Source organism: Suncus etruscus, chromosome 9 (genome assembly GCF_024139225.1).
Source record: "Suncus etruscus isolate mSunEtr1 chromosome 9, mSunEtr1.pri.cur, whole genome shotgun sequence".
Taxonomy (NCBI): Eukaryota; Metazoa; Chordata; class Mammalia; order Eulipotyphla; family Soricidae; genus Suncus; species Suncus etruscus.
This window is the reverse complement of record NC_064856.1, coordinates 71518130-71541163: the sequence shown is the minus strand read 5'-3', so window position 1 is coordinate 71541163 and position 23034 is coordinate 71518130. Positions and strand designations below refer to the sequence as shown.

General features: G+C 38.4%; 1 protein-coding gene across 2 annotated transcripts in view; it reads right to left on the bottom strand.

Moving 5' to 3' along the window:
- Nucleotides 1-23034, bottom strand: part of NELL1 (neural EGFL like 1) — a 1037291-nt gene that overhangs the window by 719471 nt on the left and 294786 nt on the right. For both annotated transcript variants that reach the window (XM_049781002.1, XM_049781004.1), the window contains exons 10-11: nt 20873-20946; nt 13456-13555 (exon numbers count right to left, since the gene is read on the bottom strand). In XM_049781002.1, coding sequence (XP_049636959.1) covers nt 13456-13555; nt 20873-20946 — 174 coding nt within the window. The remainder of the gene's footprint in view (nt 1-13455; nt 13556-20872; nt 20947-23034) is intronic.

The window sequence follows — 23034 nt, the reverse complement described above, 5'->3', positions numbered from 1 at the left end:
AAAGGAAATTAATTAAAGATAGGGTCATACTTTTTCTCTTCTGGCAGTGAAATTTAAGATTTCAATTCTCCCTAGTGGTCTTCAAACTGAAAATAAGAGTTTACTTGCTGATAAAATAAAAAAAAATACTTGCAAACTAATTTGCTTTTTTAAAATCCAATTATCGAATTTGCATATTTACCCTGGTGCTGATTATAAGAAGTACTCCCACCACCACTGACGTTCTCCACCTCAGTTCAACTTCCATTATAATTAAGAGAAAAAAATATGTATTTCACCTCTGGCTTCTCAACCACTGACGCTAGCATTTTTTTAATCTACTACTTCAGATTCTTCCATAAGAATCAATGGACCCTACCCATCGACAAAGTTTAGTTCCTCTAAGCCTAAGTTTGATTCCACTTTGATTCCAGTTAGAGCACAATTGCTTGTCCTCAACCTCTTGTTCCACACAGAGCTCCCACATAGATCCCTCTGAAGTGCTATACCTGGACAAACTGAAAATGCACTCTGAATTCATTGATCCTTTTCCAAATTCCATGAAGTTAACACCTTTCCTATCTACTTCTGTTTGCCTAAACTTGAGATTCAAATAAGAAACAAAGATATACTGAATTGGGGTCGAAGCAGTGGTGCAGCAGTAGGGCATTTGCCTTGCACGCGTCTGACCTAGGACTGACCATGGTTCAATCCCCCGGCATCCCATATGATCCCCCAAGCCAGGAGCAATTTCTGAGTGCATAGCCAGGAACTCTGAACTCTGAACATCACAGAGTATGGCCCCAAAACAAAACAAAACAAAACAACAACAACAACAACAATAAAAATATACTGAATAAAAAATATACTATGTGATATGGAATCAGCTCTACCTATGAGCTGGCTTGAAGGGATATAATCTAAAAGGACATATATTTAGTGCCCTACATACAAAGACTAAATCTGCACACTTAAAGGTTCTACCTTCAAAAACAATCCATATTTTTCTACAATGTTGACAATGAGGAGCCTTTTTATCTGACGTAGCCTAGCAATTGTTTTGAGTCTCTTTTAGCTGGAGCAGTATGCCTTCAAAATTTTGGAAGCCCCTAAAAGCCTGAGAAATTTGGGGGGCCAAAAACTTCAAGGATTCCCTGAGAAGGCACCTCTTTCCAATACTCCCTGGTTTCCAGCCTCAATGTCTAAAATATATCATAGTACACAAAAATATCATAGACATAATATAAATTAGGACCCATGGCTACACAGATTCTGATGAGATTTCTTCTATCAACATGCAGTTATATCAGGCCCTACCTGTAAACTACTAACTTATCTATTTTACAGTAGTTTCATTTTCATTAATGACAATTCATGTCTTGGTCTCTCACTGAAAATTCTCTGAAATTCTCTCTTTAAAACGGTTTCAATTACAAATTCACCTAAAATGATGAACCAGACTGGAGGGAAATCATGGGACTCTGGAAGGATTTAATTGAAGGTCATAAAATCTTAAAGAGTAGACATAATCTCAACCAATTTCAGTCCAGAGCAGATGACAAGGCAAGTGAGCATGAATTAAAATTACAGATAAACGCATTGGGAACAGATGTTGGAAACGACTTTTTCCCCAACATGGAACATCTCCAACATGCTGCCAAACCCTCCAAAGTCATTGTCGACATTGAAGATATAATTATAGTCAATTACGAAAGGAATAAAACCCTGAGGACTGAGTTGAGAATCTTGGGATGGACTAAGTGATTGGTATATTTTTTCGCAGTAACTATAAAAATGCCTTGGTCAAGACTATTAGACATTTTCTTTTCCTTTTCATGGAAAACAATTCATGAATCAGCTTTCTAGCGGGGTTATAGTCATGTTATTACTTTTTTTTGCAAATAGGAGCACAGATGTTTCTCTGATGCCCCACTCCCATGCTGCCTGCCTCACTCTGCATCATGGTCTCTCACTTAAGTGGAGAGGCTGCAACTAGACTCATTATCTCAACCCAAAGATGAGGACAATAAATGTCATGTCATGACACAAAGCATTCAGAGGCATCAGAGAGAAAGTGCAGTCTTAACGAGGGCTGTTCTTAGTGATAAACCTGGTTACATAGAATTTATATCTTGATAATCGGAAAACACCCTATCCATCTTATCTTTTTATTTCTTTTGGGGTAACATTCAGCATTTAAGTCACTCCCAGAGCTGCATGAAGAAACATACTTTTTCAGAAATTGAATAAATGGCCTCACATGGGCAAGGTAAGTACTCAGTCATCAAGCCAAATCACTAGACTGCTGTTGATTCTTTTTAACAAATTCTCCCCTAATTTCCCTCATTGTTTCTTTTCCTAGAAACATCCTTGCTATGACAATAGACATAGACACCTGTCCAACTGGTTACCTTCAATTTTCCCCCAAAGAATAGGAGGGTTTACAGTATTTGACATCACCCAAGATTTGAAAGGTCATGTGTCTAAGCTGCTAACCAGAGCTCTGTCTATTCTATTGAGACCATTAATAACATAGAACAGTCAGAACTATTTACTATTGTTATTCTAAATTTTAAGATCCTGGGCTTAATTCATACAAAGAGAAAAAATTGAAAAGCTACAGTTTGTTCTCTCTTTTATTAGTCAGTAAAAATGATGGAGAGACATGTAACCATATCTGAAAGCAGAGTTTCTATAAAAGAGTAATTTCATAACTCATCAAATAAGTTATAATAAGTTATAATTCAGCACAAGATCTTAGACACTGCTTCATATCTGTAAAATATAGTGTCTATCAGCTGGTTCTAGCATAATTTAATTCAAAATTATTGATATAAAATAATAATAATTATATTCCACATAACAGGAATATATCTCAATCACCCTTATTGATTATTGATTAATGTTTGTTTTTTTGGCCACACCCAGTGATGCTCAGGGATTACTCCAGGCTATGCACTCAAAAATTGCTCCTGGCTTGGGGGACCATATTGAACCCCGGAGGATCAAACTGCGGTCTGTCCTAGGCTAGATGCACAAGGCAGACACCTTACTGCTTGCACCACTGCTCTTATTGATTAATATATCTTTAATCAACCTTAAACAACTTTGTGTCATCCTTTTAAGGCAACAATTCATACTTGCTGTCATTAAAATAAACATCTTTCTTTTTTAATTTGCAGAACAACAAAATGGGCAAACTGATCCAAACATCTGAGTTGGGGTATATATAGGGAGTAAGGAAGAGGCATTGGGTTAATTTGGGAGGGTATAGGGTACACTGGTGATGGGTGTGGTTTTGGAATTATGTGCATGGAGAACCATCATGAATAGTATTGTAAATCTCAGAATATTAATCAATTAAAAATAATTTAAAAGTAATAACAAAAAGTTATAGATCTAGGGGCCTGAGAGATAGCTCAAGTAAAATAACACAATTTGACCCCTAAGCTATATGCTGAGCTATATGGATATTACATAACCAGTGTATTTGGTCCAGAAAGCAAAAAACACTCCGAGATTGCTTTTTCTATTCCCAACCGAAGCAGATCAGTGGCCAGTCAGAGAGCGAATAAAAATAACCTTGAAAAACTATAATTCCCCAAGTGGACAGGAAAAAGCTTGGACTGCTAAAGAATGAAACTTTCATACAGTGACTAATGACCTGACAATTCTCAGGATGTCAGAGAAAAATGACATACATGCTAATTGAGGGTCTTTGACTCGTGTAGGTACTACACATGGCAATACTTACTTGAGTTGACTGATCCATACTAAAAGAGTGACAGAAACCATACATACAGCTAAAATCACAGCACCATGCTTATCCAAGAAAGACATATTCCAGGTCACCACAAACCCACCAGATGATAACTAGCTGCCAGCTAGTCCCTGTACAACTGCAATCCTAAAAGCAAATGGGAAAGCCTTTTCATATGCAGGATAAAAGGTACTTTACATAGAAATTGGATATTTCTTACCTTTCCATTATTTTTTGATAATATACAGAGAGAAGGAGGCGTGGGGAGAACATAATGATCTGTTCTTAAAAACAGATTAAAAGAAAGATAGGAAAACTGATCCATTTGTCTTAGACGAGTCAAGTGGGAAAAAGCCACTGCATGAGCTTTCCCAGTCTTGTCAAAATAGTAATTGTCACATCTCCTCCTCTCACTACAGAATCATGAACACAGTGGAAAAAGTAGAAGATGACTATAAACCAAAGGGGAAAAAAATATTTTCTTAAAATTTTATAGGACTCTAAGTTTATTCCTAGAGGTATCTTGGGAACTTAATTGGAATTGAGAAAGATACCATAAAATTTATGGAAAGTAAGTTCAATACTTCCTTGAAGAAGATCTTTGATCACAAAGAATTTTGAGATCATCTGTATTGATTACTTATGTAGTTAATTACCGAGTAAATTTTGTTTTCGGGAACAAGAGTTTATACCACTATCTAGTGTTGTAGGCAAATCACTCTTACATTGTTGATGAATGTGTCAAGCTATTTACAGTAAGTGGACTGGTGTTTTGGCTACCTCTCTGATATGTCTCAGCAGAGAAGGAGGCATCATACTGTCTTAGTTAAAAATACTGTCTGTGGGGCCAGAGAGATAGCATGGAGGTAAGGCGTTTGCCTTTCATGCAGAAGGTCATTGGTTTGAATCCCGGCGTCCCATATGGTCCCCTGTGCCTGCCAGGAGCAATTTCTGAGCGTGAAGCCAGGAGTAACCCCTGAGCACTGCCGGGTGTGACCCAAAAACCACACACACACACACACACACACACACACACACACACAATACTGTCTTGTTTATTGCTAGTATGAATTTAGAGACAGTAGTAAATTAGAGAGCCCATGATTTTCCACATTTCTATTGAATTCAATTCACTACCCACAGGAAGTCCTAGCCCACCCGATCTTCTCTGAAGGCATGTTCAGTTCTGTCAAAATGTAGAGTTGGGATCTGTGAGTCAGAATAAGAGTTATGGTACTTGTTTTGCATGTAGCCAACTCCAACTCAATCCCTGGCACCACAAAGGGTTCCTTTAGTACTAGGAATAAGCCCTGACTACTTTCAGACAAGGCCAAAAGCCCACCAGCATAAAAGCAAAGGGGCCAAAATAGCATAAATAGCTACCTGTATTCTTTCTCATACACACGTCTTAGAAAATAAGATGTCAGGGAGGGACTTCAGAGCATAAAAACCAGCTAACCTTTGCAAAAGCTGGCTCCCTGTGTGTGACACCAGGCGGGGAAAATCCGCGAAAGTACACCGGCCCAGTGGGGCTCAGCTGTGAAAGACTGTGAGTGTGACCTGTCTATGTCTGTCTACTGTCCTCTTGCGTGAAACTCTTGCGAGTGGGGCAAAAAGAGCCTCCAGAAACCTCGCTCGCCCAGACGCCATTTTCAGGGAGGGACTTCAGAGCATAAAAACCGGCTACCCTTTGCAAAAGCTGGCTCCCTGTGTGTGACACCAGGCGGGGAAAATCCGCGAAAGTACACCGGCCCAGTGGGGCTCAGCTGTGAAAGACTGTGAGTGTGACCTGTCTATGTCTGTCTACTGTCCTCTTGCGTGAAACTCTTGCGAGTGGGGCAAAAAGAGGCTCAGAGGAGCACGGCCGCTCCGCTTCGCGGCCGTGCACTCTTTCTAAGGAAAGAACTCCATTGCAACAAGAAGGAAAAATCACACTAAGAACGGCGCTATATCACAGAAGCAAACATTTCTCTCTGGACTGTCTTCTCTGTTGCATGCTCGGGCCTAAGATTTGACTCGGTGTGAGGCTTCATCCACGGAGGACTCCCCTCCCTTAGAGGCAAGTCAGCCCATCCAGAAAGGGAGGAGCCAGAGGAGTGTGCTGCCTACATCACATAGACAATGAATACCACCACAACACGTAGAAAAACCCACAATACAAGTGTGACAATGGGGAAACAACGCAGGCCAGCATCAGACATAGAGAATGAAGATGACAATTCTGAGGACCAGATAATGACTGAACAACTAATCAACCTCTCAGATAAGGACTTTAGACTAGCAATATGGAAGGTGCTCAACAGACTCCAAGAAACCATGGATCGAGTTGAACAGAACACTAATAAGAACCAAGAAAATATGAAGGCAGAAATGACAAAACTCCAAACTGAAATAACATGTCAACTAACAGGACTGAAAAAGTCAGTAAACGAAGTGAATGACAAAATGGATAAGCTCTGGGACAGGGTATCAGAAGCTGAGAATAGACTTGGTGCTGTGGAAGATGAGATACATAACAATTCCATACAGCAGGAGAGATTGGACAAAAAACTTAAAGCAAATGAGCAGACAATGGAAAAATTAGTCAAAGAATGGGAACAGACGAAAATAGAAGTCTATGATAAGATCAACAGAAACAACTTAAGAATCATTGGAGTCCCAGAGACCCAGGAAGAAAATTTCCAGGAAGAATCAATGGTCAAGAACATCATTAAAGAGAAACTTCCAGAGCTAAAGAATATATGTGATCAAATCCTGCATGCCCGAAGAGTACCAACCAAAAGAGACCCCAGAAAAACCACCCCAAGACACATCCTAGTCACAATGACAAATCCCACAGATAGAGACAGAATTCTGAAAACAGCAAGATCAAAAGGGGAAATCATGTTCAAGCAAGCTTCCCTGAGATTTACAGCAGACCTGTCACCAGAAACGCTCAATGCCAGAAAGCAGTGGTGGGATATTGTGACAAGACTGAATGAAATGAATGCTTCACCCAGAATAATATACCCAGCAAAACTCACTTTCCGGTTTGATGGAAGAATACATGGTTTCACAGACAAAAAACAGCTCAGAAACTTCACAGACACAAAACCAGTCTTAAGAGAAAAACTGAAAGACCTAATCTAAAACAAGACTACCCAAAAGACACACCAAATTTTGAAATAAAGATGGCGTTAAATCCCAGGACAATTCTTTCTCTCAACGTCAATGGACTAAATGCACCAGTTAAGAGACACAGAGTGGCTAAATGGATCAAAAAACTCAATCCAACCTTCTGCTGCCTACAAGAAATGCACCTGAATAGTCAGAACAAACATAGACTCAAAATAAAAGGCTGGAGAAAAGTTATCCAAGCAAACAACACCCATAAAAAAGCTGGAGTGGCCATACTAATATCAGATAATGCAAACTTTATACTCAGGAAGGTTGTAAGGGACAAAGACGGACATTTTATATTAATCAAGGGGTACGTAGAGCAGGAAGAATTCACTCTCCTAAACATATATGCACCGAATGAGGGGCCAGCAAAATATTTAATACAACTGTTGACAAATCTGAAAAATAATATCAACAACAACACAATAATTGTGGGGGACCTTAACACGGCTTTGTCAACACTGGACAGGTCAACCAGACTGAAACCCAACAAGAATATACTAGACCTGAGGAGAGAAATGGAAGAAAGAGGCCTAGTGGATATATATAGGACACTCCATCCCCAGAAACCTGGATACACATTCTTCTCCAATGTACATGGGACATTCTCCAGGATAGACTACATGCTGGCACATAAAACATACCTCCATAAGATCAAGAGGATAGAAATTTTGCAGACTACCTTCGCTGACCACAAGGCTCTGAAATTATTTGTGAACTCCAAAGGGACTCAGAAGAAACACTTTAACACCTGGAAGTTAAACAGCCTCATGCTCAATAACCAGTGGGTCCGAGATGAAATCAAGGAGGAAATAAAAAGGTTCCTGGAAACAAATGACAATAAAGACACAAACTCTCAGAACCTATGGGACACAGCAAAAGCAGTACTGAGAGGAAAATTTATAGCTTTGCAAGCACACATCAGGAAGGAAGAAGGAGCTTACCTGAGTAGCTTAATGACACAGCTAATAGAACTAGAAAATGCTCAACAAAAGGACCCAAGAATAGGAAGACAGAAGGAAATAACAAAGCTGAGAGCAGAAATCAACGAAGTGGAAACTCAAAAAACAATCCGAAAGATCAACGAAAGCAGAAGTTGGTTCTTTGAAAAAATAAACAAGATTGATAGACCACTGGCAAACCTAACAAAGAAAGAGAGAGAGAGAAACTTGATAACTCGTATCAGGAATGAAAAAGGAGAGATCACTACTGATATGACAGAGATTCAAAGGGTAATCAGAAACTACTTTGAAAAACTCTACGCCACTAAAAATGAGAACCTGGAAGAAATGGATAAATTCTTGGACTCTTATAATCTTCCACGGTTGAAGGAAGAGGATGTAGCATATCTAAACACCCCCATCACCATTGATGAAGTTAAAACAGTAATCAAATGTCTGCCGAAAAACAAAAGCCCAGGTCCAGATGGATTCACTAATGAATTCTATCAAACTTTCCAAGAGGAAATACTGCCAATCTTGGCAAGACTCTTTCATGAAATTGAACAAACAGAAACACTTCCAAATAGCTTTTATGAAGCCAACATCACCTTGATACCTAAACCAGACAGAGACGCTACCAAAAAAGAAAATTACAGACCAATATCACTGATGAATGCAGATGCAAAGATCCTCAACAAAATCCTGGCAAATAGGATTCAATGCCTCGTTAAGAAGATCATCCACTACGATCAAGTAGGTTTCATCCCAGGAATGCAAGGCTGGTTTAACATCCGTAAATCTATCAACATAATACACAACATCAATAACAAGAAAAATAAAAACCACATGATCATATCAATAGATGCAGAGAAAGCATTTGATAAGGTCCAACACCCATTCTTGATCAAAACTCTCAGCAAGATGGGAATGGAGGGAACCTTTCTCAATATAGTGAAGGCCATCTACCACAAGCCAGTGGCAAATATTATCCTCAATGGAGAAAAACTGAAAGCCTTCCCTCTAAATTCTGGCACAAGACAAGGCTGTCCTCTCTCACCACTCCTATTCAACATAGCACTGGAAGTACTTGCTATAGCGATTAGGCAAGAAAAGGATATCAAGGGAATCCAGATAGGAAAGGAAGAAATCAAGCTCTCACTGTTTGCAGATGACATGATACTCTACTTAGAAAACCCTAAAGACTCTATCAAAAAGCTTCTAGAAACAATAGACTCATATAGCAAGGTGGCAGGCTACAAAATTAACACACAAAAATCAATGGCCTTTCTATATACCAATAGTAATAAGGATGAAATGGACATTAAGAAAACAACCCCATTCACAATAGTACCACACAAACTCAAATATCTTGGAATCAACTTGACTAAATATGTGAAGGACCTATACAAAGAAAACTATAAAACTCTGCTCCAAGAAATAAGAGAGGACACACGGAAATGGAAACACATACCCTGCTCATGGATTGGCAGGATTAACATCATCAAAATGTCAATACTCCCCAAGGCATTATACAGATTTAATGCCATCCCTCTAAAGATACCCATGACATTCTTCAAAGAAGTGGATCAGACACTTTTGAAATTCATTTGGAACAATAAACACCCTCGAATAGCTAAAGCAATCATTGGGAAAAAGAATATGGGAGAAATTACTTTCCCCAACTTTAAACTGTACTACAAAGCAAAAGTTATCAAAACAGCATGGTATTGGAATAAAGATAGGTCCTCAGATCAGTGGAATAGGCTTGAATACTCAGAAAATGTTCCCCAGAGATACAACCACCTAATTTTTGATAAAGGAGCAGGAAATCCTAAATGGAGCAGGGAAAGCCTCTTCAACAAGTGGTGTTGGCACAATTGGATAGCCACTTGCAAAAAATTAAACTTAGACCCCCAGCTAACATCATGTACAAAGATAAAATCCAAATGGATTAAAGACCTCGATATCAGCCCCAAAACCATAAGATATATAGAACAGCACATAGGCAAAACACTACAGGACATTACAGGCATCTTCAAGGAGGAAACTGCACTCTCCAAGCAAGTGAAAGCAGAGATTAACAGATGGGAATATATTAAGCTGAGAAGCTTCTGCACCTCAAAGGAAATAGTGCCCAGGATACAAGAGCCACCCACTGAGTGGGAGAAACTATTCACCCAATACCCATCAGATAAGGGGCTAATCTCCAAAATATACAAGGCACTGACAGAACTTTACAAGAAAAAAACATCTAACCCCATCAAAAAATGGGGAGAAGAAATGAACAGACACTTTGACAAAGAAGAAATACGCATGGCCAAAAGACACATGAAAAAATGTTCCACATCACTAATCATCAGGGAGATGCAAATCAAAACAACGATGAGATACCACCTCACACCCCAGAGAATGGCACACATCACAAAGAATGAGAACAAACAGTGTTGGCGGGGATGTGGAGAGAAAGGAACTCTTATCCACTGCTGGTGGGAATGCTGTCTAGTTCAACCTTTATGGAAAGCGATATGGAGATTCCTCCAAAAACTGGAAATCGAGCTCCCATACGATCCAGCTATACCACTCCTAGGAATATACCCTAGGAACACAAAAATACAATACAAAAACCTCTTCCTTACACCTATATTCATTGCAGCTCTATTTACCATAGCAAGACTCTGGAAACAACCAAGATGCCCTTCAACAGACGAATGGCTAAAGAAACTGTGGTACATATACACAATGGAATATTATGCAGCTGTCAGGAGAGATGAAGTCATGAAATTTTCCTATACATGGATGTACATGGAATCTATTATGCTGAGTGAAATAAGTCAGAGAGAGAGAGAAAAACGCAGAATGGTCTCACTCATCTATGGGTTTTAAGAAAAATGAAAGACACCCTGGTAATAATAATTTTCAGACACAAAAGAGAAAAGAGCTGGAAGTTCCAGCTCACCTCAGGAAGCTCACCACAAAGAGTGATGAGTTTAGTTAGAGAAATAACTACATTTTGAACTGTCCTAATATTGAGAATGTATGAGGGAAATGTAGAGCCTGTTTAGGGTACAGGCGGGGGTTGGGTGGGGAGGAGGGAGATTTGGGACTTGGGTGATGGGAATGTTGCACTGGTGATGGGTGGTGTTCCTTTTATGACTGAAACCCAAACACAATCATGTATGTAATCAAGGTGTTTAAATAAAAAAAAATTATGCATTAAAAAAAAAAGAAAATAAGATGTCAAATAAAATCTCTACTGGTTTTCTAACTGAGAAGGAAGTAGGTATAGAAAGGAAAAATTTCTTTCTTTTAGATTGACCCCCGTTTACCATCTAATCTTTTAAAACTCACTCCCGACTTGCTCTTCAAATCCATAATTCTCACTTGAACAATGTCTCTCACTTTTATGTCTCTGTGTTTATTTGCTCACTCATTTCCATGCTGAAGAAACTGTGTTCCTTCTCAAACATGTAATTCTTTTTTAACTCTAGCAATCTTTCTGAATAAGCATCAATAAAAACTACCTTACTTCACACACATACATGCACACACAGACACACATTTTATTCCTACCTTCTAATGTTCCCTTAAGTTTGATCAAAGCCACACACAATTTCATTCCTGCCTTCTAATGTTTCCTCAAGTTTGATCGAAGTCACCATGTTTCCATCAGTGTTTCTATAATCTCATCTATGACATTACTCTGCGTGTGCATTTAGGTTATGAGGAAATAAACTAGAGCTTCTCGTGTACAACACAAGTCTCACACATTCAAACCAAGTCTCTACTGCAAGCTACATCCTCAGCTCCTGAGCTGAATTCGGTTTTTGTTTTGTTTGTGCAGCAGTGCACAGGGACTATTCTAGGAATTGCTCTGGAAGTGTTCAAGAGACCAAGAAGTAGAGAAAATCAAGCTTGGGACTCATGCTTGTAAAGCATGAACTACAGCCTTTTGAGCTATAAATCCAGCCCCAGAGATTCTTTTTTAAAGAAATATCTCTTAGTATTTTCACAGGTAATTCAGGGGGCTGGCATGCTACCTGGATAAGTGTGATAGAAGCAATGTCATCTGCTTTCTTATAAATTGGGTCAAAGCAAAGAAACGCCTCACAAAGCCCGTGGGATAATCAATGATTCTGCACTAATGAAACCATAAATCAGAAAGGATTTACATAAAATAAACCCCACTGGCACCTTAACAAATAACAAGTGATGGATTTTGCATTAAGTATAAGATTTAACTAACAACCCTATCAGTTACCAATAAATGCACCTTTCTGAAAATTCTAGCCTATCTTTAGGTCTTTCTAAAGCCTGTTAACTGCATAAATTCCAGTTGTTTTAAAGCAGATAAATCAGGGAAGATATTCTGAAAGTATGGTTAGCATATCACTGATTCTAAGATCTACTCTTGCCTATCAATGAATGTTCTAAACCTTCTTAAGAAATTCAACAAGCTAGAGTTCTCAGATTACCATCTAGAGAGAAATCTAAATCCATGCTGAAAATTCCCCATGATGATAGACAATGCTTTAATTCATCATAAAATGCTAGAAGAGAGGTCACTAAAGTATTTGCTCCATCTATTTCAATAAAGAAAATTTGTACTTAAATCCTGTCAGACCTATTTCACTTGCCCAGAATTTATAACATATGCAAAATCCAAGAGCAGATATGAGGGTCACAATAGAAATCTTTGGCCCACATGTCAATAATACTGACTTTATGGCTTTTCTTTTGCAGAAAATATTTGCCAACTTTATTATACTAAAGTACAGAAAAGGTTGGAAAGAAATAAAAAAAACTTGAGGTTCTCTGAGTTATAGTGTTATGCTGCTGTGTTCTTAACTAAATAATCTTCTATCTTATCTTTGGATCTAACTCCTGAGTATATGAGATTATAGGAAGATTCAAATATATGGAGAAGACTTTCAAGATATTAGGCCAATTTAGCTGTGCTTGTCTCTTAAGATATTTGAATGAAATATAGGGCCACCTAATTTATCTAATTTCCGCTTGAGAGAGAAGTTTCAGAATGAAAGTTACGTTTCTGCTGAAGTTGAAAAAAATAATAAAATCCAGAAAAAAAAGAAAATATCAGAATGAAAGCAAAACAAATTTTGTCCCCCAGATAATTAAACAATTAAATATTTCTCACTTAATATTTTCCTTCCTGGAAATAAAAAAATTGCATATAAATATCTGAGAAAGGACTCATTCTAGGGCATTCATGGGACTGAAAACCATGCTTCTCAATTCCACTCATGAGAGAAATGTAATGATAATTATATGGAAATAATCATTACTGCAGAAAGTCATTATCATTAAAGTAACTATTGCTTATTGAATGTTTCTTACACGCTATCATGATGCTAGGTGCTTATACATTATCTCATTTAATCCTCACAGCAATCCTAGGAAGTAGATCCTATTTTCTTCATTTCACAACTGAGACCATGACTGAGAAAGGTAAATAGGAAATGTAAATTTCAAAGTAATAGAACAAAGTAAGGGACCCAGGTTGCTATTGAATCATATGATTCATTAAACCTTTACATGAATATTTTTAAAGACACCCCATCCCAAACACAGCCCTCGTTCAAGTTCAAGTTCACTGACCTCTACAGACACTGCAGCAGTGGTTCTCTGGGAGGATGTGGTCCTTTTCTGAGCAGTTCAAGGGAGGGCAGGCTTCTGTAATTTTTACTAAAACTCCATCCTAAAAACCAAAGAATAGGGGAATAAGAAACATTTATCATCAACAGCATGAACTTCTCATGTTCATTGTTAAGAGCCTGCAGTGATAACCACCCACAATAATCACGGGGACTCCCAGGAATTCAACTAGAAATGACAAATTTGCTAATTAAATTGATGAGACTCCAGGCAGAGAAGGCAAATTTCCTGTTCTGCTGTGAAAAAGAGCCTGATCTGAACAAATGCTTTTTGAGTGTCTTCTAGGAAACAGAAAAATGCTAATTGTGGTGAGAATTTGCTAACAATTATAATGTTAGTTGAGAATCTAATTTGTACCACATGCTGTTTTCTATAGTAGAGAATCTCAATGAGAGCTGATTTGGGTGTTTTGCTTATTTATTTGGTTTGGACGGGGTGGGAGTACATCTCTAAGAGCTAGGCTACTCCCATCTTTGTGCCTGAGCTCTCTCCCAGCCCCATCTGGCTCTCAGGATCAAACCAGGTCAGTATCTACAAAGCAGATCTATAATCCCTATATTATTGCTTCTGTCCTCAAAGCTTAGCTTGAACTACTACACAATACTAAACAGACCTAGAAATTAAGTACAAAGAGCTCTCATTGGCTTATCTGTGTCGTCTATTGGACAACAAGCAATATTAATCCAAAGCAAATTTGAGATCTCCCTTGCCCTTAATGAGCTCAGTTGGAAGGAGTAAAAAACGACCTAATATGTAAAACCTAATAGAGTCGAGTTCTAAAGTATGTTCTTTAATTAAGATATTCTATGTAGCACATCACAGAAGACTAACTCTTCCTAGGCAGGGAGAATTTATAAACAGGCAGCCATATTTGTGGGGTGAAGGCACTTGCCTTGCATCCTGACAATCCCAGTTTTATACAGACACCATAAATAGTCCTCCAAGCACTGCCAAGAGTCACTTCTGGCAAAGATCCACAAAGAGCCCCTGATCACTGTTGAGGGAGCCCTCTTAATAAATGAATAAATTTATATATATATACAATTAAATAAGTTAATAAAAACAGTGACTTTCCTGACAAAGGGAACAGATGAAAGTCGAGATATGCTGCTTCAAATGAACTGAAGGAGGGCTACTTAAATAAGCAACAGAATTTCCTTTTTTACAAATAAAATCACTTATGATAACATTTTATTTTTATGATACTATTTTAAATATTCATCATGAGCATTTCTATGTCCTTAACACATCAAAAATTATTTTTGTCCTAGTTACTAACATCTTTATTTAGTTTTACTTTGGATTTCATCTTTGAATTGCTATTTCCAAAAGGTTTCAGAGTCCCCCATTTTATCTAAAAGGTTTAGATTTCCTCTCTCAACATAAAGATAATGTGTAAATCAACCAACATCAAGCTAGAAAAGAGACATCATCTTGAAGGTCAAAGAATAATTCTGCACTTAGAAGGGAGAACAGGCTTCAGCTGCAGACATTATCAGGGAGAACTCCCGATTCTCATGTCCAAAGACCCTACAGTTCCCTGATTCAGCAATAAAGCCCATTATATCTCATGCACATCTATTTTTAAACATAAACACTAACAAAACTCTAACTGTCAAATATTAATTTAATAACTGGCAACACAGCTTTTGAAATTTTTTGCACCTTCGCCTTCTTCCTTCTGTCATAATACTCAGCCCAGAAAATTGTAGTCCCACCTCTAGACTTCTATGTCTTGTATATTTTTTTCAATTACCTTTTTCCCTGTCTACTAAAGTATCAAGATCTCTCACTTTACCTATTGAAGCAAGCAGGCAGGAAGGCAGGCAGAAAGGCAGGGATCAACCCACTCAAAGCAATGAATTCATGAAAGAGTTTGAAGAAGTTACTTCATCATTAATAAGAGTCTCAGCTGGAGCCACTGAAGGCCAAGAGAAGACTGGATCAGTAGAGAAAAATTCCAGCAGGAACAAGGTCAAGAAAGATTTATCAGGGGCCCGGAGAGATAGCACAGCGGCGTTTGCCTTGCAAGCAGCCGATCCAGGACCAAAGGTGGTTGGTTCGAATCCCCGTGTCCCATATGGTCCCCCGTGCCTGCCAGGAGCTATTTCTGAGCAGACAGCCAGGAGTAACCCCTGAGCACTGCCAAGTGTGCCCCCCCCCAAAAGGATTATCAAAGAAAATCATCCACTACCCCTTAAGCTCCCCTCTGGCAACCACCCCTAGCAACAGGACTCAGGTCTAGGTGGAAAGTCCCACATGGGTACATGTTGAAAAAACCTAAAAAGGTCAATTTAGAAAAAAAGGAGGTTCACACATATGTTACTGGGGAATGGGGTGCCAGAGCATAAGTCACCTACATCTTCCCTTTTGAGATGTGGATTTCCTACTTTCATGCTAAGTGAATAACAGGAATCTCTCTGCCTTTGGAGAGGCCCATGTTCTCTTAAGCACTCTTGTTATTCTTTTTATCTTCTCCCTCCCCTTTCTCAGTATCTCTAAATAAAATATGTTTTCATTTCACTCCTCCTGAAGTTCTTTTCTGTGAAGGAAGGAAACAAACTCAAAAGATTTGGGTAAAGTATAGAACTGCCTTTTTTTCCAGAGCAAGGCCCACAGACCTAGATATTCCAGTCTACTTCCATGTGTTGGCAGAGTTGGGCAGAGAGAAGACTGCACATTCTCTACTTAGGGCTATTGCTTTTATCCTCCACATTTCCCATAACTCACCCTGGTGATCTCCACTGGCATCATTATCTTAGAAACCTCCATTCACATGTGAAAAATTGGCTCTTTTTTTCAGCCTGTTCTTTTTCAGCTACAGCACATTCTTATTCCTCAAACCAGGCCACAGAAAAGGCACCTAAGATCACCTAATACCAGTCTGACGGCTAATGTGTCCATAATTTGTATATTATTTTCTGCAACAGGGATTCAAATCAATGGCTGTAAAGCAATGAAAGCATGTAACCTTACTATCTACAAAATAAGCTAAAGGCAAAGCTTATTATTTATTAAGCAAAGCCTGTTAACATAAAGGTGATGGACACGGTGGGATGCCCTTTTCCACAATGCTTTGCCCCCACCACCTCCGAGGGCAGTCTTTGGACACTGGAGCTGCCTTGTCTAGGCCACTCAGAAATTTCTATTTCCCCACACCCACTGCCCAAAGCTCATGGCTGACAGGCAAGTGAGGTTCCCTCCTTACCTAAAGGAGAAGCACTAGAAGGGGTCCAGTTTATGTTCCCAAACGTCTCCTGCAATCTTGTCTCTCACCTAAAGTCACACATATATTTACCCCCTTTTCCTTCAGTCTAGGACCTTCAGTTCTCACCCCTCATTCCTGTTGACTGGTTTCTCCTGCCAGCACTATATTAACAAATGAGTGGGACTGAAACTCATATTTTAGAGGTATGGATTCATAGAGAAATCCAAGCTAAAATCATCACATTTTAATCTTGCTGACAAATAAAGTATTAAAGGTTTCAAACTCAAGGTTTTAGATACTGGAGCAATTTTTAATGTGTTCCTTATATGTTTTTATCTTTATTATAAAATTTTCACTTTAAGAATATTTTTGCTTGGTTTATAAAAATATTTTAATGCCAGAATGTCTCCTTTAAAAGTAATCATTTGGCATCAGAGTGATAGCACAGCAGGTAGGGCATTTGCCTTGCATACGGCTGACTGGGAACTGGTCCGTGTTTGATCCCACACAATATTGATTATCCCCTGGCCTACCAGGAGCAATTTCTGAGCACAGAGTCAAGAATAAAACCTGAGCACTGCTGGTGTGGCCCAAAATACATGCAAAATAGTAACCACTTGGATCATGGAGATAGTTAAAAATGAGTTAGAGTTGGTGGTTTGGAATCGAGAAGTTTGAATTTAATTTCATGTTATGCTTGGCTCCTCAAGCACCAGAGTGAACACATGCACCATACTGGAATTAGTCTCAGAGCACAATTCAGTATGGCCCAGAACAAACTAAAAAGTAATAAATAGCAGATAATCTAAGTTTTAAATAATAATCATTCAAAAACCTTGGTGGCAAGGTACTTCAAACCCCAGCACTTCATATGGTGTTATGTCTCAGATTAAGAAGAATAGAAGCAACAAGATGGATTGTTATTATTGTAAACTAAATGCACTCTTTTTTTAGTGGAGACAAATAATTAGGTATAAATCCTTTAAACCTTATTTTCAAAACTCTTTAGAAAAAATATAATGAAGATGAATACAAATATCCTTCTGATTATTATGTATTACTTTATTACTCATGGAAATACAAACTGGTAGCAACATACAATTAATCTACTCTTTTCATTGCCATTCATATGCCTCCATGGCATAGTCAAATATAAACATTTTCAAGTACTTTTATAATCACTGTGCTTTAATCTGAATTTCCAATAACATAAAATCTATCTTTAGAATTTAAAAAAAAATTGATGGCTTAAAGAAATGCTGCAAGGCAGAAGCTAATGGACACAAATGTGCAAGACTGCAAGGGGAGATTTTAAAAAAAATACAGAATATTAACTTTCACAAAAACCTCCTAAAATATTTGAAATGAGATTTTTTCTCCAGTCTATTGGGATTTCTTAAGCTTTAAAATGAACCCAGGAAAATGGAAATGTATGGATCTTCAGGCAGTCTTTTGTCTACTGAGGATCTTTGTTTGAACCATGGAACACAGAAAATTATTTGAGTAATTATGTTGTTCAATTCTCCCAAGGACAGTACTTACATAGTACTATTTCAGATGTCTCAAAGGGAAGCAATTCATTCATCCCAGACAATAGGTGCCACAGGGCATTAAGGTTGAAACCTTGAGAAAGGCGACCCAGGAGAGACTGGGGCCCCATCTCGCGCCCATCATCCTCTTTCTGTTGACAATATCCGTTAGATGTGCCCCACAGTTCTTGCATGGCTTTTATAAATTCTGCTCTTTACTATGGGATTCAATGAACCACAGACTGAACAATCTGGCTTTCTCAGTCTAAAATGTGAATTTTTGTCTAAATTCAATCTAAATATAAAACTAAAATCCAATCTTTCTAAATCTGTTCTTCTAACATTCAGAAATGAGAATTACTTCTAAATACAACTAACAACACCACTAGTGATAGTAGAGAAACTTAAGAATTGTACAGCTGAGTCAGATCATACATGTTCCATACCAGTTAGTCTAGTAACTAGAGCTTATGTTCCCTGATCTTACAATCTATTAAATGGGGATTATAACAATAGTAGGGTCTCAAATGATTTTAACAATGTATTTAGATGGTTTACATGGTACCAAATACAGTACTGAAGAAATGTTAAGCAGAATTGTCAATGGCACATCTCTCTGTACACAAAGCTCATTTGCTAAAAATCTGGAAATATAATGAAGACTTTTTAAAAATCAATACATTTTAGGATAGAAATTATTTTTGCACACAAAAGTGCAAAATAACATGCATGTCCAATTTATTTATAAATTATAAAAGTATAAGAGCAGAGATAGAGCAAAAGATGAACCAAAATGTGAAGCACCAACAATGTGACAGAGTGTTAAATGCACTTCCAAAAGCTGGCATTTAAATCAATGTCACTATTAATGCCAGGTTTCAAATGACATCTGCCTTAATTCTTTCTGAAGATTGAGTGTAAATCATAAATGTGACCCTTGCCTGAGTCATCCGCTGTTCTGTACCAAATGTAAAGGGGACTGCTAGTTTTAAGTGGCAGGTACATGGCAGGTACTGAGGTCATCAGCAAAGCAAGCAAAATTACCTTTTAGTCATTTCAGCTTCCCCTGAGGTAAAAGAAAAGGCAGACCTTTATAATTCAAATATCTTTTACTCCACTAGACATGAAATCATTTACAGAGAACATGTCATTTAGTCTTATATTCAGGGTGGACATGAATATATGATCAACTGGAATCATTAGAATAGCTCACTTTCAATGAGGACTGCCTTCATGCCCAGAACTGGATCAAGTTCCCTGCATCCTGCTCCCAGACTTAGTGACTTGCCTCATTAATGGAGACATTGTAAAACTGTCACTGTCCCTGATTTTCCATAGAATAAGGAGTCTGGCCTACATGGCACTTGGGGAGTTGTACAAAGAAAAGAGAGAGAGAGAGAGAGAGAGAGAGAGAGACAGACAGACAGACAGACAGACAGACAGACAGACAGACAGACAGACAGACTCAACTTCTGGTGGATTCTGATAAATGAGAAAGGAAACAGGAAAGAGGCTTCCCCAGAAAGAACTGGATTCAAGCTACTTTGTAGGCAATTCCTTGAACAGGTTTGTAAGTCTCTAAGTGCTTCATTCTCTAAATCCTTAATGGAATTCCTTTATATTCACCCAAGAAATTCACATGAAATGATGTAAGTATGAACACTTGTAGAGACAGTCTGTTTCGAGACTTGCAAGCATGCTGCGGTTTGGGCTGCAGCAATAATACAGAAGGTCATGCACTTGCCTTGTACATGGACAACCTGGTTTCCATCTCCATCACCCCACATGGTGCCCAGCACAAACAAATGAACAGAACAAGAAGTGGTTTCTAAGCACCACCAGGTGTTACCCAAAAACAAAGAAAAACAACAATAAAAAACCTCAAAACCCTGTAATTAGTACCCACACTTTATCCAGCCCTTTATTTTATAATTACTTCCTCAGAGGATCCTTTTCAGATTCCCCATCCCCTCTTCAGTTCCAAAGAACTCTATTCTTCCAGATAGCTTTGAATTTTAAAGTATTAGTCTACTATTTGATGTTATATGTTTATTTTCTTACAGTCACATCCTCCCTCTACACTTCATCAAGACAGTGACTTTGTTCACTGCTGCAGACTCAAACTTTAGTACAATAGTGGCATAGGTAGTAGTTCAATTCTGTTGAAAAATTACTGAATGAGATCAGCTGGATATGGTTTGATAGTTCTAAACAGCTTATTTCAGGAAAACACAACGACAAGCAAACAGGAGATGAAAAAATATTTTCTAACATATCAGACTTTCAGGTGTGGCATTGCCCGAGGTAGCAACTGCCTAATTCCCTCAATACCAACTAAAAACCCTTTTTAGGCCTATTGCCAACTTCACTGACTAAGAATAGCTGCCAGTTTCTTGCCCTTCTATGACCGTCCCTTAAGAGTTTTTCCCAGCTGCCTCATCCACAGCTGACCAAAAGCCAATCACAAAGTAATAATAACTTGAACTAGACTCTGGCCTACTTAAGACATTATCCACTCAGGGTCCAATGAAGGCCAACATGCTCTATTCTCATTTCTCATAAAGCCCACATGTCTATCTGTTCATTTTCCAGAACTCATGAGGCTTCTAACATTGAAACTTACTCGGCATTCCCGACAGCTCTTGGTTAAAATCCGCTGGCCTTCTGCAAGGACTTTCCCACCATAGATGCATTTTGCTGAAATAAACAAGAAAAAAATAGGTCAGAAAAGTTGATATGCAAATAAAATGACCTGAGAGATATCATCCAATTCTGGAAGACTGTGCAGAAGTAATGATTTCCTGATTCTAAGCAATTTAAATCTCTTTTTAGATTTAGGATTGTCAGATGGATAACTTTGGAATCTCCTAATCAGGCCATCATTATGCTAATATTTGCCATGAGTCTATCAATTGCAAGGATATACTATTCCAAAATTGCAGCGGCCAAAGAAATTAGAGACTGAAGTGATGTGGTCAGAAGTTAAAATGTGGGGGTGGGGGAGCTAGTACAGCAAGTAGGCATTTGCCTTGCATACAACCAACCTAAGCTCAATTCTTGGCACCATATATGGTCTCCTGAGACCACCAGAAGTGATCCCTGAGCTGGGAATAATCCTTAAGCATAGATGGGTGTGGGCAAAAACAAATAAATTTTAAAGAAGAGTACTGGTATCCTTACCATGGAGTGAATGAAAAATACATCCGTTTCAGCACAGAATGAATTATTTCATATATAGTTTTCTCATTAGAACTTTAGCCACAAAGTATTCTGAATGTATTCTGTCTTGAATACATGGAGGTGGGGCAGGTGGGGAGCATTGGTGGTGGGAAGTTTGCACTGGTGAAGGGGACTGTTTTGTTTATGACTGAAAACCAACTACAATCATTCTTGTAATTATGGTGCTTAAATAAAGATTTTATATTAAAAAAAGAACTTTAGCCACAAAGTAGGATGATACCTCTTCACCCACCCTCTGATTATGGGAAGTGTGAGTGTTCTCAACTCTCTATTCTTGAAAAACTCAGACAATTGAGCAATGCAAGTAAATCAGTAAAGTATTTTATCAATATACTAAAAAAGGTTTTCTCTGATAAGCTTAAAGGCTAACAGACTTGGAACTTGAGTAAAAACTCAGGCAAGTTTCCTTGCCTTGTAGGAAAGTTAAAAGAAGCATAAATATAGTCTCTGCCATTCTATTTAGATTCTACAGGGCTCAGTCCTGACTCAACTTGCTGACCCACTCTGGAGCAAGTGCAGAACATGCCAACTCACCCTGATAAGTTCCACCAAATTCCACAGCCATCAGAACTGAAACATGAAATCTGAAGCCTGATTATTCCCTCTCTTGTGTAGGAAGTTCCTTCCAGCACTAGTCTACAGGTGAATGAGAAAGACCTGGATCTCTTTAGGTTGTATTTCATTAATTCACTGTCTTATATTAAAAACCACCTCATTTCTCAGAACCCCCTATCCTTAAATATATTTTTAACAAATATACACTAATCTCCAGGTGAATAAGAAAGACCTGGAGCTTTATAGGATGAGTAGGATGTATGTAGGTAGGAAGTTTGCCTTGCATGTGGCCAACCCAGATTTGTTCCTAGCATCCCATATGCTCCATGTGCTTGCCAGGAGTAATTTCTGAGCACAGAGCCATGAATAACCCCTGAATTATGCCTCCTGCATAATAAAACATGTGGTAATTACAATTGGCAGTTTCTGGGCTGATGATATATAGAGTACAGGGGTTAAGACACTTTCTTGGAATACAGCCTACCCCAGTTAGATTTGTGACATCAATATAATCCCCCTGCACCTCCACTTGAGCACAGAGCACTGCAATGATCACTGTCATCTATGGCTCAAAGACCCCAAAATAAATGAATTGGTAATAAATACAATTATTATGGTCCATTAAATGTCTTCAGAATATGGTACAAATTCCTTCAATGAGCACACACAAGGCCATTCATGTGCCTTATTTTGTAGCCTCATAGCTGATCATTTCCCAAGTGTTCACTTACCCTCAGAGAATGTACAACCCCATGACATATTTTAACATGTTTTCTCTCTCAGTTTTGGGATTTTCATTTGTATAGAAGAGGATCTCTTCACATTGGCCCCTATTTGTACTTCTACTATACTGTGGTTCTACGCCATACCAGCACTAACATGTAAGGTGCTTATTCACAGGTGCCCATTCATTTATACATTTCCCTTCTATTCAGAGTTTCAGCTCCAGCCCTGAGAAGTTTCTCTCTAGACTTCTACTAGTAACAATTA